The sequence below is a fragment of the Acomys russatus genome, chromosome 10 (genome assembly GCF_903995435.1).
Source record: "Acomys russatus chromosome 10, mAcoRus1.1, whole genome shotgun sequence".
NCBI lineage: Eukaryota > Metazoa > Chordata > Mammalia > Rodentia > Muridae > Acomys > Acomys russatus.
Window position 1 is genome coordinate 18,497,269 of NC_067146.1, and position 19,892 is coordinate 18,517,160.

The 19,892-nt window shown below is 39.6% G+C and overlaps 1 protein-coding gene across 3 annotated transcripts in view; it reads left to right on the top strand.

Moving 5' to 3' along the window:
• Cadps2 (calcium dependent secretion activator 2) overlaps positions 1 to 19,892 on the top strand; it is a 502,196-nt gene that overhangs the window by 263,301 nt on the left and 219,003 nt on the right. For all 3 annotated transcript variants that reach the window (XM_051151873.1, XM_051151874.1, XM_051151875.1), the window contains exon 7: positions 2,457 to 2,568. In XM_051151873.1, coding sequence (XP_051007830.1) covers positions 2,457 to 2,568 — 112 coding nt within the window. The remainder of the gene's footprint in view (positions 1 to 2,456; positions 2,569 to 19,892) is intronic.

Genomic DNA, 19,892 nt, shown 5'->3' on the forward strand with positions numbered 1-19,892 from the left:
GGGCTAGGTTCAATCCATGCATGGTCCTTGCTTGGTGCCTCAGTCTCCCCAAACCCCAGGGCCCTGAGTGGTTGGCTCTGTTGGTCCTTCTTGTGGAGCTCCTGTCCCCTCCAGGTCCTGCTATCCTCCCGTCTTTTCCGCAAGACTTATCGCACTGCCCTTATCCCAATGTTTGGTTGAGTGTCTCCTTCTGTTTCGATCTGCTGTTGGGTAGAGCCTCTCAGAGGACAGCTGTGCTAGGCTGCCATCTGCAAGCAAAGCAGAGTGTTGTTAATAGTGTCGGGGGTTGGCTCTCTAAACTCTCACTCAGAAGGGGAAATGGAGTAGACAGAGGTTGTGGCTGAAGAGAGGAAACAAGGTAGAAAAGGGAGCACAGAGAGATGCAGGTGGAGATCACCTGGGGTGAAGGCATCTCTTTGACAGGCTGGAGACCTAAGCTAGTGTAGGCTCCTAGGAGGATGTGAGGGGGACGCCAGCAGAGACTCCTAGCAAAAGGCGCCATAGAGAATGGAGAGGACTCCCCCTAACTAGACAAGACTCCTAGTAGAGAGAGGACTACCAAACCCACCCACAGAAACTTTGACCCAAAATGTGCCCTGCCTACAAGATGTGCAGGGATAAACATAGAGCAGAGATTGAGGGAATGTCCAAGCAGTGCCAGTGTGGTTTTCCATGGCTCCTTCACTTTGGTTAACCTTCTCTCATTGCTTCCTGATCTCCCTTCTCCCACTACCCTGTTCCCGTTGAACCTTTCAGTTCCCACCATTCCTCTCTCTGTTTTCCTGTTGCCGATGTTCGTTGCTCAACTTCCTTAAGATATCTATGCCCTCTTTCCTGTAGGTTCTCCAAGTAAAACACAGAAATATAAAGAAGTTTTAATAACAGGAGTTTGTTTAAAAGATGGGTGAATTTTATGGATGAATATTAGTTGCCTATAAGACTGTTAGAAATCTCTGATCCTAGTCTTAACAAAATATTTCCAAGAGTAGCTTGTCACTGTGTGATAAAGAATTGAGAAGGCTGTTATAGGAATTATCCAAATTTTCCAACTAGACTGCCCAGCCAAATTCAAGATTTGCACTTCTACATCATAGACTGAGAATTCCTGTCCCCTTCTTTTGACTCTAATTTTATTTTATTCTTTTTTGACTTTGTTTTACCACAGACCAACTTAATTCAGTGAAATGACAAAAAACAAAATAAAAACAAGAACTTGGTGTGTCCCTTTTTATAAGTCTGTAATAGAAATCACATCACTTTTCTACCCTAATCAAATCTTCTCTCTGGCCTATGATTTTAGTTTCAAGAGAACAAGTTTTATGTAATGCCGATTTCTTCAGTCACTTTGATAGCTGTTACTGTTGGCCACATTTCTGCAATGTTTTCCATGCTATGGTAGAAGACAGACATATGTATTCTATTTTTAACATACTTGTTTTTTGAGAGCCAACAATCTTTCTGAATAAGATTTATAAGATAAAATATATTTAGCTCCATGAAAGTGATAAATTGGTTGTTTTTTTTTTTAACATAATAACAAGAAAATTGGCATTGTTTAGTGTTTTGTTTTTAACTTGAATCTGTTTTTTGCTAAGCCTCTTACTTTTCCTAATTCACAGCAGTTTGTTCAATAGTGTTTTAGTCATGCTATGTCGAGTCTCCACACCTGTGATCTCTCAGAATTTTGAGAAATATTGATAAGATTTTTTTAAATATCAGATGTGTGCCAATTGAGCTCGTAAATAAGCTCAAGTGGATTAGTGTGTGAGAAAGACAAGATGCTATTAATTAAGAGATAAGCCAAGAGAGCGTGTTATTTTGTTATGATGATTTGAAAGCCCAGATGTCAACAGACTTATTTTCATCCCTGAGAGAATGTATTGGGAAATTAGCTGCAGATTGTTCAAATTTTTATGAAGCATATTTCATTCTTTTTGAAAGATGCTATAAAAAGTCATGTAAAGAAATAAGCTAAGATGATCGTCCTTACTTTTCAAAACATAAAGACAGGTACTGCATAGTGAGCACCTTCCAAAGGGAGAGAGAAAAGTAACTAATATGGCATGTAAGAACAGCTTTCTGCAATGCCATCTCTGACGTAAGACACCCTTAGCAGTTTTTTCCATTCATAAAACTGCTGTTGCATTGTCCTGTTTAATTAATAAAAGAATAATTTTGCTAGATACATCTATAATGCCTTTTCTTAACCTAAATCCATATAATGTTTTATGTTTTGTAGATTGGTGTGCTAATTTTTGAGCAGCTGTATATCTATTACATGCTATAAAGCTTACTGTTATTTTCCTTCTTGGTGGTGCCATCTGTCAGGAACGAAAGCAAAGATGAAAACCTCATCTAGTCATAAAAGATCGCTTAGTGCGCCCTTTCGCAGAGGCGTGCCTATCCAAGGACAGGGACTGATGCTCTGTATTAAAGGACATCTTCCTTCATTGCAGATGGGGAACTCAAGGAGACTTCACCACGACCCACCCTCGGCCCGTGGTCAAAGTGAAACTCTTCACAGAGAGCACAGGGGTGCTGGCCCTGGAGGACAAGGAGCTGGGCAGGGTGAGTACACCTTGCATGGAGGGTCCCGTGTATCACGCCTCGAGCGTGAGGCGGAGGAAGACTGACCAGTGTTTCTCAGGTGAAACTTACATTAATAACATATTTAAAATCTGGCCAGCAAGATGGCTCAGTGGACGAAAGCACGTGAAGCCAAGCCCTGTGACCTGAGCTCAATCCCCATAATCCACAGGGTGGATCTCTATGAAGCATGGCTGGTCATCAGACCACCATAGGCACACCATTGCATGCGGTTGCCCCAGGCGCACACATCCACAGGCACACACAAAATATGTTAACAAAGCCTACTTAGTGGTAATTTTCCATAAATCCATCCCTACAGCTATAATCTCCTGAGCATAACTATGTAAGAATCAGACACTACTGTGGTATGGTCCTAGTGCCCAAGAGGTACACATGAGCTCCGAGTCACCAGCTCCCTCTTTCCCTTCTGGCTGCTGAGTGTCATCCACACCAGCCCACTGGTCCATCTTGGTGAAATGTCAGTCTTGTCTAATGTTTCTGCTCAAGGGTTGTGGGCCATGTTTATTACACGAGGCCACCTGCTATTTATATCGCGGCAGTTAGAACCTCTGAAGGGCACTTCTCCCTTCTCTCATCTGCGTTCCTACTGAAGCGGTCTTTCTCACACGCCTTTTAACACCCCATCAGTATGTCTTCGTACACTCGCTGCCTTATATCTAGAATTTACAGCCCTCTGTACTCCACATGGCATTGAAGGGCTGATCAGTCTAGTAATCACCGCAGCCCACTGTAGAAGGGGATCTGCTGTCTTACAAAGTAGATGTGTTCTGAGGAGTGAAGCTGTCTTCCCCTATATGAATGCATATTACCCAGAGCGGAAAACAGCTGTCACAGATATTTTCAAAAGCATACACATATATGTGGTGGAGATTGAATTGCAGTCAGAATTTTATACACACCAGGATAGGAAAGATGTTTTCTCAAGACTGTCCAATACAAATAGCCAAAACACTAAATATGTAATGTTTATATAATTCCTGATTGTTTCATGGTTCTTCTTGCTATAGGTAGTCTATTGTATATATATTTATGTAATAATATAAATATATATGTAAAAATACAAATATTTAATAAACACAAAACAAAAAACAAAAGTGTACACATATAGAACTCTTACTTATTATTATTTTTGGAATTATAGATGATGGCTTTTTCAGTTATAGATATGGAAGAAGATTAGCAGCATTCGGTGTTTTGGAGATTTTTCCCTCTCAGAATTGGTTTTTTTTTTTAATTTGCCTTAATCCCTCTTCTACATCTCTTACACTGTTGGAATTTTTGCATACTCAAGTTCCAGATTACGTCATCTTTGACTTTAGTACATGCATTGGACTGATAAACTTTTCATTCATATAATTATAAGTTCATGCATTAATCCCTATGGTAAAGGGGCCGGTAGCATAATGTAGCAGATGATCATCAGAGAGAACATCTGATCTTAAAGAATCAGAGCTGCTCACCTAAACTGTAATTATATTAATTTACCTTATCCTCCTATTGTAACTGTTTTTCCAGTATTAAACAGCAGCTCTTTTAAACCTAATTTTATATATAATTTGTTCAATTTTTCGTCTCACTTTAAGTGATCAAGCAATATATTTAAGCAATTTTTAGGTTGGACACAGGAGGAATAGATTTTGCTATACAGTTGTAAATCTGAGACAGCACTTGCACACCCTTCCAAAACAAGATAATTTTTTATGAGTTTCTCAACTTTAGTACTGTAAAATTTTGAGCAAAATACTTAGTGTTGGGTGCTGCCCTGTTCATTTTATATTCAATGTCATCTCTGTCCCGCATTCAATAAACACCAGAGCACAATAACCAGAAATGACTCAAGAAATTACCAGATGCCCCCAGAGGTCACTCTTCTTTTCCTTCATTCCAATGTCCCACCTATTTTCAAGTTCTCCCAGCTTCCATACCACTCTCCTGATTCCGCCCATCCCTGAGCACCTCCACTCAGCTGACTCAGGGTACCGTCATGGACCACATGTGCTGCAGTAAGAACCTGCCTCTGCTTTTCTGTTGGCCACTGTGGCCCCAGTACAGCAGCCTTTGTACTGCAGCCACTGTGACTTCCTGAAGTATCAGAAACATTCTAGCACTCTGTCCCTAAGATCACTCAGTGTCTCCCCATGTACTGGAGTAAACGGCCAACTCTTCATCTTAGTGCAGCTGATGGGGCTTCTCAGCGTCTCTGGAGTATCAGAGTACGCAGCATCTGGGTACTACTGTGAAACGCTGGTTATCACATTGCACTATAGCCCCGCAGAATCAGAACCTGGGGAGAAGTGCATTTTAGGTGCCATTCTTGTTAAATTAGACACACTAAATCATAAGAACCCACCTTGGTGGCCTGACCTCTTCTTCCAGCTCCAGCTCCTATACCTGAACTCCACTGTGCTGCTGTCACTCTTCCTTAAAATTGGACTCTTTCTTTCTTCCTCTCTTTCCTTCTCCTCACAGGTCCATTCCTCCTTCCTGCTTTAGACATGTGGTCTGCAGATGGTCACATCCTGAGCACACATGACACATGCAAATAGATGATATTCATTGCTGTAAGCAGGACAGTACTAGTTATCAACTATACACCTGTGAGACAGGACAGTGCTAGTTATTATCTATACACGTGTGAGGCAGGACAGTGCTAGTTACCATCTATACACGTGTTAGTCAGGACAGTGCTAGTTATCATCTATACACGTGTTAGTCAGGACAGTGCTAGTTACCATCTATACACGTGTTAGTCAGGACAGTGCTAGTTACCATCTATACACGTGTGAGGCAGGACAGTGCTAGTTATTATCTATACACGTGTGAGGCAGGACAGTGCTAGTTACCATCTATATACGTGTTAGTCAGGACAGTGCTAGTTATCATCTATACACGTGTGAGGCAGGACAGTGCTAGTTACCATCTATACACGTGTGAATCAGGACAGTGCTAGTTACCATCTATACATGTGTCAGAGAGGACAGTACTAGTTACCATCTATACACGTGTGAGGCAGGACAGTACTAGTTATCATCTATACACGTGGGAGGCAGGACAGTGCTAGTTATTATCTCTACACGTGTAACACAGGACAGTACTAGTTACCATCTATACATGTGTAAGGCAGGACAGTGCTAGTTATCATCTATACACGTGTGAGGCAGGACAGTGCTAGTTACCATCTATACACGTGTGAATCAGGACAGTGCTAGTTACCATCTATACATGTGTCAGAGAGGACAGTACTAGTTACCATCTATACACGTGTGAGGCAGGACAGTACTAGTTACCATCTATACACGTGGGAGGCAGGACAGTACTAGTTACCATATATACACGTGGGAGGCAGGACAGTACTAGTTACCATCTATACACGTGGGAGGCAGGACAGTACTAGTTACCATCTATACACATGGGAGGCAGGACAGTACTAGTTATCATCTATACACGTGGGAGGCAGGACAGTACTAGTTACCATCTATACACGTGTGAGGCAGGACAGTGCTAGTTACCATCTGTGCACTTGTCTAGTTTTTTAGATAACTCACTTCAGTTCAAAGACAAGAGCATATAGGATGTAAAATCTATTCTCTAAAATATCAGGAATATACATAAGAACAGCTTTTTATGCATAAAAGCTTTGCTTAAAACTGTGTACAATGGTTGGACTTCTAAAACAAGTGACAAGGATGCAGAATGAGTGGACACCACGAGGTACTGCTGTCCATCTAGTAAAGTCGCTAACATATTGAAAATGGCCATGTCAAATGTTGGTAAGTGTCGAGAACAGAAACTCATGTACTGATGGACGGAAAGCAAAGTTGTGAAGCCAGATATGCAGAACTTGGTGGTGTCTTGATTTTAATATAAACTTATCATATGATATGACTTCTACACTGAACTTCTAAGTATATACCCAACGCTTATGCATTTTACATTGTCACAAATGCTGTATGTAGTTATATAAGTGGGTTAATGAACTGCAGTATGTCCATGCAGTGAAATACCATTCTGTACTTAAAAAAACAAGTTATTAATTCATGCAAACATGTAGATAAAATGTATGCCCCAAAGAATATTAAAGTGTCTGATTACACTAATTATAGAAAGAAAGAAAGAAAGAAAGAAAGAAAGAAAGAAAAAAGCCATAAGCATGGAAACCTAAGTGCCTGCTAAAAGCTGACTAATTGGAAAGTGGTTGCTATAAAGGGCTACCTGGGAGACTTTTAGAGTGATGGGCCACTTCCATCACTGGGTATAAAGGACTAGGTTAAGAGATTATATATTTGATTAAATCCAAGAAGCTCTACATTATGTAGAATGTACTTTCACGTGTGCACACTAACCCCTGTGTTTGTGCACACCTGTGGTATCAAAGGGATTCCCATGTGGGATAGGAATTGTGTTAAAAAATTAATTATATTAAACATATTTTAAAAATCACTTAAAAGAGTGATGAGAGAAGACTCCGCTCTAAGGCACTAAAACAAGAATAATAGCATATAAATAGCACTCTCATGTGGCCACCGAGGTTTTGCACGTCTCTTGTGTCCCACTCTTACAATAATGGTGCAAGCAGGCCATGTTGAGTATGCACGCCAATCTTTCCTCAAGCCCAAACACAAGCCCCGTTCATACTTGAGAAAGTTGTCAGGCAAAGCCACATTTGGGACAATGTTCAGAGTGACTGGCCAGGACTCTTGAGGACTCTCACACTTAAAGGGGGGAAACTGATATTGATAAAAAGTCAGAGAAGACCAAAAAGTCATGAATTGTAAATGCAATGTGATGTAGTGGATTAGCCCTTGAAACAGAAATGAATACCAATTGAAAAACAGATAAAATACAATAGCATCTGTAGTTTAGTTGTACAGATGGGATACTTTAAATATTTTGCTTTTGATAAATACTAATATATACTGTTTAGCTTCTTTTTCTTTTAGAAAACTTAGTTGTATGCAAAACTTATCTATACTAACTTAGCAACATTTTGATATTATTAAATTATTCTATAACATAAGCCTTGGTTGTAGGAAAACATAATAAAAATGTCATTGAACATTTGTTGGTAAGTGCTACTGATATGTTATTTATGCTGCTGTTCTGTTTGTTTAAAAGAAGGAAGCTGAGAAGCTAAATAAACACTGTAGGAATCCCGTAAACTCGTGACCTTGGTTATATATGAGTACAGGGTAGGAATCTTAGCTGGAAACTGATGCTGCATGCGACCCTGGTTTCTAGTATCACAAAAGAGAGCAGTGGTGATGGTGGGCCTGCAGCAGGGGAGACACATCTGCACCTCTGCCATCAATGGCTTTGGAAAGTGAAGGACAGCGTTCCGTGTCATTGTGTGTGTGTGTGTGTGTGTGTGTTTTTTTTTTTAATCTTGGTGTCTGCCCTAGTAGGTTCACACCTGACTGCTATGTTCAAAAGTAACTCAATATTGAAAGCCACAGAAGAAAATATATATTCTCTTTATGCATATTATCATCAACATGTCTATGATACAGTTGTTCTTTCCTGAGGCACTCCCTTAAGCACCCATAGGGTCCTTTCAGCAAATAAAGGAGGGAGCGTGCACTCCATTGGCTCCTTTCTATACAGATGTAGGATCTGGACATTTTTGCCCTCCAGACCCTTTACTTCTTGTCTGTAAACTGATGCAAGAGAAATGGGAAAAAAATCTCTTTGTGTTATTGGGCTCTCTTGTTTTGCTACTATTATTCCTTATTTTAAAACTTAATTCCATTTAATCCTCTTGAAGGGTGGTGGAAAGATTCTCCTTTTAAATAACAAAAGTAAAGATTGAGATTTCTTTGTAATATGTATTACACCATATGCATATAAATAGAAGGAAGATAGATAGATGGATGGATAGATAGAAAGATAGATAGATAAATGGTGTGAAAGTACAAGGGACACTGTGTAGAAGAGGAAGGTCTCTAAAAAGAGGGTGGGTAGCACAAGGATGATGAGCAGGGACAGATATTTTAGAGATGTGTCATATATAGGATACAAAATCACACACACACACACACGCACATACACACACACGCACATATACACACACAAATGCACACACACACCCACACCCACACACACGCACATATACACACCCACACACACGCACATATACACACACACGCGCGCACACACACACACTCACATATACACACACAGGACATGAACACAAAGCGCGTGTATTTGCGGGAGAAAGGGAGAAGAGAGACATTGGGGGATGGTGAATGGGATGCCTATGAACAAAGTATAATGGTACACACCTAAAAATGTCCTACGAGCTGGGCAAAGAGTGGCGAGTCCTTGTCCTTGTTTTACGATTATAGGATGTGTTCTTCTTGCCAGACATGAGGGAGCTATGACCAATGGGATGAGGGAGCTATGACCAATGGGATGAGGGAGCTATGACCAATGGGATGAGGGAGCTATGACCAATGGGATGAGGGAGCTATGACCAATGGGATGAGGGAGCTATGACCAATGGGATGAGGGAGCTATGACCAATGGGATGAGGGAGCTATGACCAATGGGATGAGGGAGCTATGACCAATGGGATGAGGGAGCTATGACCAATGGGATGAGGGAGCTATGACCAATGGGATGAGGGAGCTATGACCAATGGGATGAGGGAGCTATGACCAATGGGATGAGGGAGCTATGACCAATGGGATGAGGGAGCTATGACCAATGGGATGAGGGAGCTATGACCAATGGGATGAGGGAGCTATGACCAATGGGATGAGGGAGCTATGACCAATGGGATGAGGGAGCTATGACCAATGGGATGAGGGAGCTATGACCAATGGGATGAGGGAGCTATGACCAATGGGATGAGGGAGCTATGACCAATGGGATGAGGGAGCTATGACCAATGGGATGAGGGAGCTATGACCAATGGGATGAGGGAGCTATGACCAATGGGATGAGGGAGCTATGACCAATGGGATGAGGGAGCTATGACCAATGGGATGAGGGAGCTATGACCAATGGGATGAGGGAGCTATGACCAATGGGATGAAAGCATTTGAAGGTGTTTTATGGATCAAGGTATAAAGTGATTTAAAATCTCAGTATTTTAAAAGATGGAATCCACAATTACTAAAGCTGAAATAATTTTATGTGTGATGCACATTTTAGGCCTTTTTTGTTATCTCTATAATGATTTGATTATTTGAATCATATTAGGTGTGCTCTATTCGTGAATGAATTATATATTCTTGGGTAACTGTTTAGCCTGTTGAAAGATAGTCTTAGGTGCAACTATATTTTGAAAGTTCTAACTCACTATGTTTTTAGTTTTAGAAATATTGATATACAGGGCTAGGGGGTTGGCTCAACAGTAAGAACACTGGTAGCTGTTCCAGAAGACCCAAGTTCAAGTCCCAGCACCCACATGGTGCTTCATACTGTCCATAACTTCAGTCCCAGGTATCCAGTGCCTACATGTGGTACACATACATACATACATACATACATACATACATACATACAGGCAAAATGCCCATATGCATAATTTTTTAACCAAAAAAGGAAATGTTGGTTTAAAATCATTCTTGAAAAATGACCAAAAGTATATGTTTTTTAATCTGTAGGAGACTTTGAAAGAATGAAAGTTCTTAGAGCAGACCTCCCAGGCCGTGTCAGTGTGCACATACTGTGGAGAGGAAGCAAGTGTGCTCCCAGTTCTTAACTGCAGCCAGGGTTAGACTGACAAGTGAGAAGGGCACTGGGAAAATACCTCAGTCCATGTAGAGTGATGAATTGATGGCTCAAAATTAAGGTGGCACCTGTCAGTTGAAGGTTCTTTTATTTGACAGAGGCTCGGCATGCAGATTTTGTTTGTGGGTGACATATGCAGATACGGAAATAGAAACAGCATATGGACATTTTTTTTCATCTGAATTGATGTCCAAGTATTTACCGAGGGTGAAGGGATACCTGCCAGCAAAACTGGCATTTTTCTAAGGAAACATTTATAAATGTGTGTGCTAGCCAGTAAATCGCCAACCAGTCAGATACCCAACGTACATAGCTCTTTACAAAATATATTTGTCTTGGAATCTTTGAAAACTAAGGCTTAGCTTACATTAATGTATAAAAAAGTGAAAATAGTCCCGTCTACTCTGGGCAATGCAGTTTCCATTGAGCCTTTCATATTAACTCTCATCCTAGGATCATATTATATAATGTATAAATATTAAATGCAACTAATTTGACAAGTTCTTGCTTGAGTACATAAAATTTTTGGAGGATTCACAGAATTTCTTAGTTTTAGAATTATTATTATAAAGAATTTTTGAAGCACCATTTTACTATGTAGATGCATATCCCAGGCTAGCCTTGAACTTGAGGTCCTACTGCCTCGGTCTAAACAAGTATTGTGGGCACAAGCCACTACGAGACGTGGGATTGAGCTCACAGCTTTGGTGTCGCTTGTGCACTATGTACCATTTCCTCTGTCCCGTGAGGATGGGGAAGCATTTGGATCAGAGTCCACTTTCCTTCTTAGTGCAGCAGATTCAGAACAGGTTTTTAAAAGTAAATCTCACAATTGCCTAGAAGCTGAAATTTTATGCATCTCTTAGATAATATGTTTTGGAGATATTCCTGGAATTAAGCCTTTATTAGATGAACTTCATTTTCCACCATATTTACAGTTCTATGTAATGTCATTTAAAGTAGAAGTGCTCATATCCAGTGTGTGGAAATGCCACCAACTGTGGCATTTTATCAGTATAAGTACAATGTGGAAATAGTGTTGTGGAGTTGATTAGTCCGTGGAAAAAAAACTGTTACATTTCATAAGTGTTGCAGCCTCTTCACTTCTCAGTGAAAGCTGGCTTTTATACTTGGCTTTTTCTTCAACTGCTTCCTTTGTTTGATTACTTGAGCATCAAACTAGACCCTCTGGGGAGTTATCAGAGGCTGTCCGAGTTTTGTTTTTAGACTCAATGAGGGAGAAACTGTATAGCCAAGCAGCTGCCTCTGAGAGGACAGCGTTGTCGTACAAACCTAAAGTCTACTTCTCTGTTTCCCTCTTCTTCTCTGCATGTATTGTTTGTGATTAGTTCCTCCTTCATTAGTTAGGAGCCTTAGTGGTTCTTTAAACCAAAGGTATCATGGCGTGTTGGAAGTCTTATCCATATCTCTGGAACATAGAGTTTAAAATACAACTCCCAACTGTCTAGTTTACACGGACCCGCTGTGAAGCGTCTTTCAACATACAAAGAATAGATTTTAAATGCTGATTACGTAATTAATCATTATAATCTTTCAAATAAATAACCACTCAGTTAAATAGGTCTTTAAAAACTCATTTCATGCCTTTTCTTAATTCAAACAAACAAGGTTTACATTTGAGGAATTTTTTAAAGGGCCAGCACTATATATGAACTCAGATATCAGTAGAGAACCACTAGTGAAATCACAGTCTTGGTATTTTCTTCAATTTGAAAGCAAAGTTTAATACCTAATTTTATTGAAATAGCTAGTACTTGGTGACTATGGTCTTAGATATTGGATTTACATCATTTTCTGCAAAATGCAATGTGGATCCTGTTACATTTCATCTGTCTAACTCAGCTCACTGCACACAGGAGACCTTTCATTTTGTTGTTTTGGAATGCGCTACCGTTTTTCTGAACTGAAAAAAATAACACAAAAAAATTTATCTTTTAAAAATCCTTTATTGAGATATTTCTTAATAGAATTACAGTCTAATCGCGGCCTCTGTGCTAGTGACAGGAAGCAGAGACAGGCCAATGATGGAGCAGCGGTAATGTATTTGTGTTCCTCTCCTTGACTGTTTCTCATGTTCCTGGTATGTAGGATGAGGTGTGAGTACCTTCTTGTGGGGCAGGCCGGCAATCCAATCAGAAAGCAATTAATTACTGCTAGAGCATCCATCCCAGTGTTGTGCCAGTGTGCACATCTTGGCCGACCTGCCATTGTTTTTTTTCAGAGTTCACATCTCCATAAGACTGACTTTACCCACAGTTTACATAATATCTTCTGCCAATAGGAAAGCTCACCTGCAGGAAGGACGCTTCCAGCTTTATCTCACCAAGGTCTATGGCCAGAGTGTGTGGTGTCTTCAGCTATAGGCTCTTAACGTCACGTTCTATTGGGCAACCAGGATCAATAGCAGTGGCCCGCGTCGTTTAGGGGCCACTTGGACCTCCCTGTCCAACTACCTGTAGAGGGTACCCGTGCTTGACATTGGAGGTTCTGTTTAGTAGCCTATGACTTGGGCAGGGAGGAGCATTAATCCGGCCTGTTCCCACTCCCAGGCCCCATATAGAGTACCTCTGTTCAAACACTTAAAAAAAAAAAATAAGTTAGGTTATTCAGTTTGGTGATAACCTAACTTACTCTGGTGCCTCACATTTGACCATGTCCCCTGGAGGGGGAGACCTGGTGGCACTCAGAGGAAGGACAGCAAGTAGCCAAAAAGAGACTTGATACCCTATGAGAATATACAGGGGGACGTAATCCCCCTCAGGAACAGTCATAGGGGAGGGGAATAATGGGAAAATGGGGCGGGGGGAGGAATGGGAGGATACAAGGGATGGGATAAACATTGAGATGTAACAAGAATAAATTAATAAAAAAAATGTTTAATAAAAAAAAAAGAACTTATTTGTAAAGGACTTACACAAATTACAAAATATATATGAACTCATCAGCAAAAAAAAAAAAAAGTTAGGGAAATATTTCTATATGGATTTTCTATTCCATTTTGGGTATTCCCCACCCTTGCATCTGCTATGTCTGCCTACCCATCTCCCATATTCTCCCTTCCACCTTCATGCCTCCTATATTCTGTTATGGGCTCTGCCTTTGGGCCTTTGGGCCTTCTCCATTCTCACATATGCACATGCATCCAGTGGCCCTGTCTAGTTTTCTGGCTTTTATTTGGATTCCAAGTTTATGTTGCTTGTTTATTCATGTCGATCTTGGAAAGATTCATATATTGTTTAGATGTCCACTACTAGATTATAGATACAAATATTTTCTTCTAGTCTTTACTTGTCTTTTATTATCTATAATTTGCTACAAAAAACAGAATTCCTGCCTTTGTTGAAGTCCACTCCATAAGTTTTCTTCCTTCATGGCTTCTGCTCATGATGCTCTATCTAAGGCATTTTCTCCAAACTCAGAATCAGGGCTCATTGCTTTCTTCTAAAAGTTTTATTGTTTTCAGATTTAACTCTTCGAATTTTGGTTCCACTCATAATTAATTTTTAATCAAGAGCTAAATAAAGATTTAAGAACCATATTTCGCAATACAAATCACCAATCTACATAAATGTGGAAAGGCATTCACTTAATGCCTATATTGAAAAATCAATTGTCTCTATTTCTGGGAGTCTTTTTCTGGATTCTGTGTTCTATTTTTCTGTTTCTCTATATTGATGCCAATACAGTGCTGTCATAGTGAGATTAGCTTTGTAATTAGTGTAGAAATCAGGTAATTAGCATCTCCCAACTTTGAAATAGAACCTCCTCTCCACTCCCTTGTCTCTGCTGTAATTATTTCAGATACTTTGCTCTGCCTTATAAATTTTAGAATAAGTTGATTCATTTCTGTCTGAGACCCTTCCTCCATTCTGGAACAATGATTACCTTCACACAATAATCAGGAAAAAGGTGGGTACAGTATATTCTTTTTTTCTCTTTCTTTTTTGACTTTAATTTTAATTCATTATAATTTATTCATATTACATCTGGATTGTTATTCTTTCCCTTGTGCCTTCCCATTCCCACCCTTCCTCCCTTTTCCCCTCCCCTAGAATTCTAACAGAAGGGACTACCTTCCCCACCATATGACCACAGCCTATCAGGTCTCATCCAGATAGCCTGCTTCCCCTTCCTAATGTGCCCGCAGGGTATCCCCACCAAGGAGAAGTGATCAAATCAGGGGCAGCAGAGTTGATGTCAGAGGCAGTCCCCACTCTCCCTACAATCCCAGAAAATAAGCTACCCATTGGCTAGGTCTGAACAGGGGGTCTAGGTTTGCTGCATGTATCATCCTTGGTTCGTGCAACAGTTTGTGCAGGCCCCCTGAGTCCAGATCTACCTGCCTTGATGGTCTCCTTGTGGGGCTCCTGAACCCTCTGGGTCCTCTCATCCCCCCATTCTTCCATTCCATTCTCAATGCTATGCCCAGAGTGCAGCAGAGAGTCCCAACATCTGTCCCGATCACCCACTGGGTGGAGTCCCTCAGAGGACATCTATGTTGGGCTAATATCCACTTATAAGTGGGTATATACCATCCATGTCTTTCTGGGTCTGGGTTTCCTCACCAGGATGATCATTTCTAGTTCCATTTATTTGCCTGCAAATTTCAAGATTTCCTTGTTTTTAATAACTAAGTAGTATTCCATTGTGTAAATGTACCACAGTTTCTTTATCCATTCTTTGGTTAAGGGACTAATTTGTTTCCAGATTCTGGCTATTACAACTAAAGCTTCTATGAACATAATTGAGAAAATATCCTTGTATGGTGGACCATCTTTTGGGTATATGCCTAGGAGTGTTATAACTGCGTCTTGAGATAGAACTGTTCCCAATTTTCTGAGAAAGCACCAGAGTTATTACAAAGTGGTTGTACAAGTTTGCACTCCCACTAGCAGTGGTAAAGTGTTCCCCTTTTTCCACATCCTCACCAGCAAGTGCTGTCACTTGAGTTTTTGATCATAGCCATTCTGATGGGTGTAAGATGGAATCTCAGAGTCATTTTGATTTGGACTTCCCTGATAGCTAAGGAAGTTGAGCATTTCTTTAGGTGTTTCTTTGCCATTCGATGATCCTCTGTTGTGAATTCTCTGTTTAGCTCTGTACTCCATTTTTTAAATTAGATTATTTAGTTTGGTGGTGTTTAATTTCCTGAGTTCTTTATATATTTCGGATATTATCCCTTTGTCAGATGTAGGGTTGGTAAAGATCTTCTCCCAGTCAACACAGTATATTCTTCCATTCATTTGGGAACTGTTTAATTTTTCAAATAAGTGTTGCATAGATTTAGGCTATATAAATTGTATAGATTTTAGTAACTTTATGCAATGGTTATTTCATATATTTTTAATATCTTTGAATTCAAGAGTATCTTAGGATATTATAGTTTTAAATTTTTCATTGTTTCTAAGAACAAAATCAGGATTAGTTTTAGGAACAAAAAGTATACTGAGTAAATAGTGGTATATTGTATATAGGGTAAGACTGAAATTAATTCATTTGTATCCCTTAGAAACACACATACACACACACACACACACACACACACACACACACACACACACACACACACCAAAACAAACAAATAAAGACTAGCTACAGTAGCCTCTTGTAAAAACTTGTGATATGAGGGTAAGATAGTAGAAAATTTTGGTCGATTAAGTTCTTAATGTTCAAATAGAGCCAAATTAGCTGTAAAAAATACCATTTAACTAAATGAAACTCAAGTTTTATGTTCAACTTTATTTCTAAGAAAATCTATAATTACATATTTCACTTATATAATTGGTATGTATTAAATCTAGAACTGCTTAAGAAACAAGAGCAGTTGTTTTATCAGATATTCTCTATTCTGTGAGTATAATTTGAAGTTGAGGTTGTATAGCTCATTTATTCAATTCACTTCATTTTTTAGATAAAAATAATAGATATTATGGTGCAAAGAGACAAAATAAAATTTAAAGACATAGTGTTATCTAGCCCTGAGGGGCAGAGTTGATAAGGTATCTCACGTAGGAGTGAGCATTCCAAAATCTCTCACTCTCCACATTTTTGTCCAGCTGTGGACCTCTGTGTTAGTTCCCATCCACTGTAAGGGAAAACCCTGGCAATGACTGAACAGAGCATGGTTCTCACCTTTTCATAAAAAGCAGTTCTAATAGATGTGACATGATTGTTCATTGTAATTTGCAGTCCCTTGACTATTAGTGCTTTTTATTTAAAAATGGAATATTATTCATCCTAAAGAGAAAGAAATCTTATCATTTCCACCAACAGGGATGAATCTAGAAAATGTTACAGCTCAGTGAAAGATGCCAATCTGGAGAGACAAATACAGTATCCTACCCCTTGTTTATGCTTAGAGTCAGGCTTGGTGGCTTGATTTTGCATCGAATGAAGAGGTGCAAGTCAGGTGGCACAGGTTTTTAGTTGTGCAGGATGAGTGACTTGTGGCAGTCTACTGTACATCTCAAAAATTGTAGTTACTAATGTTTCTAATGTGATAAATCTTAAAATCGCTCACCACGGGAACACAGAGTGTCTGTTAATAATATAAAATTATCATATCTTATAAAATGGACATGCGACTTCTGTTTGATGACTCTACTGGGTAAGAACATGCAGCTTGGCTGCCACGCATCAGCAAAACCTGTGTCCTTTCATGTGCAGCTAGTTCACTTTTCTGTGTAGCCTGAAGGCCAGCAAGACAGTCTTTTAAAAGGTACAAGATTAAGATCTGTTGGGGTTTTTTTTTTTTTTCAGCATAAAATGAACAACTTGAAACTTACACATGACATCAGTTCTGGAACAGAGTCTCCCACAGTAGCTGTGAGCACGTGAAGGACACAAGCCTTTCTGTGCTTGCTCTCAGGGTCTTCTTTCCTGCCCCCTTGTTCCCTTTCTGGACTCTAACTTAGCCATCTTATCTCATACCACTTTGTATTAATTCTGTTTCCTTAACCTAGCAGTCCTCAGTTTTCCTTCCCCGTTGTTTGCATGACCTCCTGACTCTTCTGACCCTACCTTGAAAATGGTAGATTGGTGGTTTTCATTAGTCTTATTTTATCATATTTCAGCTGTGACTTTTAGCCCCTGCATAGACTTCACTGAACAATAAAAGTTCTCTGACACCTTTCGGAGTGGCAGTTAGTTTTTAATAAAAAATACTGGCAGCAATATATAGTCTGTAAATGCATTAGCCAACCCCAGAATACTTTGTTCCATTGTATACCTCACACTTTTTGAGTTTAAAGATATTTCTGGCGGTATCCATATTTGGTTGCTAACCTGTTCTTCCATTTAGCGTCATGTTGCAGATACACAGCAATCAACTTCGCTCTAAGAAATTTTATCGGCCTTAATACCCAAATGGTGAGAGCAAAGCCAAGCACATTCATGCAATGTTTGTGAAATAATTAAAGGGATAATGTGTTAGGCTGAGGAAGAGATACGAAGCTGAAAGTGTGTGTTATTGTCTTGGAATAACCTTCCTTAGCTCTTCCTTTCACTTCAGTGTCAAGTTATTTACGTAACAAGATAATGACCAGCTTTTTAGGGTAATGTGAAAATTAATTTAAATTTCATAAATCACTCTGCAGCACTCTGAAAGGGTATTATAAGTGTCAGGCATTACTATAACCAGGCTGGTTGGGTTTCTTTTTAAAGCATAATAAAGCTGCTCATGCAGTGCCCATGATGGAAACTGTATCCGTAAGTGTATGCAAAGGTCACGGCCATTCATAATTGATGGCTAAGGGGAAGAGATCAAAAGTAATCAGAATGCTTTCCTGTCTAGATTGCTTTTAAAAACATAGATGTCTCTATGATCGGATATAGTATTTCTTCCAAAGAGAAGTGTAAAATCAATACTTTTCAGGCAATAAAAATGATGTATAAGGAAAAAAAGGCCCAATATTCTTAATAGAACGATGAAAAATAGAGTCGCTGACAAGCTTGATTACATCTTTCAGAATATGTTAGAAAAGCTTTGAATAGAAGAAATAATCTTTGATAATTGGGGCTACAGAACATGAAAATTGTTAGAAATATGTGTGATGACTCTTGTTATTTCAGCTTTTTATTTTTTAATATTTGCATTTATTACAATAAAGTTTAAATTTTTGCTTTAATTACAATTATGACTAAAGTGCGAGATAAAACAGTATATTTGAAACATTTAATACAGGCACAGCCCTTTAAGAACATGGCAGGAAGGTCTGGAGAATGGTTCAATAATTAAGAGCAGCACTTGCTGCTCTTGCAGAGGACCTGAGGTCAGTTCTTGGCAGCCACATGGTTGCTTGCAACTTCCTGTGACTCCAGCTCCGTGGGCTCCAAAGCCTTTTTCTGGTCTCTGAAGGCTCCTGAACACATGTGGTTCCATAAACTCACTCAGACTCACATACATACACATTTTGTATTTATATCTTTCTTAAAGTAAAATAATTTGACAGAAATAAACACACATTGGTAAGCAAATATAGTTGGTAATAGAAATCTGCATACAAAGATACAGTTTAATCGTTGAGGGTTTCTTTTCCCAGTCAAAATTCAGTTTTCATTGTTTATTAGTTTCTTTTTTTTCTTTCTTTTTTAATACACTTTTTATTATATTTTATTAATTTATTCATATTACATCTCAATTGTTATCCCATCCCTTGTATCCTCCCCTTCTGCCCTCCCTCCCATTTTCCCCCTACTCCCCTCCCCTATGACTGTGACTGGGGGGGACCTCCTCCCCCTGTATATGCTCATAGGGTATCAAGTCTCTTCTTGGTAACCTGCTATCCTTCCTCTGAGTGCCACCAGGCCTCCCCATCTAGGGGACATGATGTTGGCGAGGATGTGGACAGAGAGGAACACTCCTTCATTGCTGGTGGGAATGCAAACTAGTACAGCCACTGTGGAAATCTATCTAGCGCTACTCAGGAAACTGGAAATAAGGCTTCCTCAAGACCCAGCTATCCCACTCCTTGGAATATACCCAGAAGATGCTCCAGCACACAAGAACATTTGCTCACATGTTCATAGCTGCCTTATTCATAATAGCCAGAACCTGGAAACAGCCTAAGTGTCCTTCAGTAGAAGAATGGATAAAGAAACTGTGGTACATATACACTATGGAATACTACTCAGCTATTAAAAACAAGGAATTCCTGAAGTTTATTAGTTTCTTATTTTGCAGTAACAAATTATTAAAAATGTAGTGACTTTAAACAAGATATGTTCTTCACTATGTAAGTTTAAAGCTTATATTGGCAAGTTTTTATCAACTTGATACAGACCAGAACCATATGGTGAGTTGGAACTTCAGCTGAGGAGTATGCTCCATCAGACTGGCCTGTAGGCATGACTGGGGTCGCTTTCTTGATTAATGGTTGGTACTGGGAGACACAGCACATGGTGGGGGATGGCACCACTGAGCAGACGGTGCTGGATGGAAAACAAGCTGAGGCTGACGAATCCATAAAAGACACAGTAAGCACCTTTCTTCTGTGCTTCCCAGCTCTGATCATATTGAGTTGCTGACC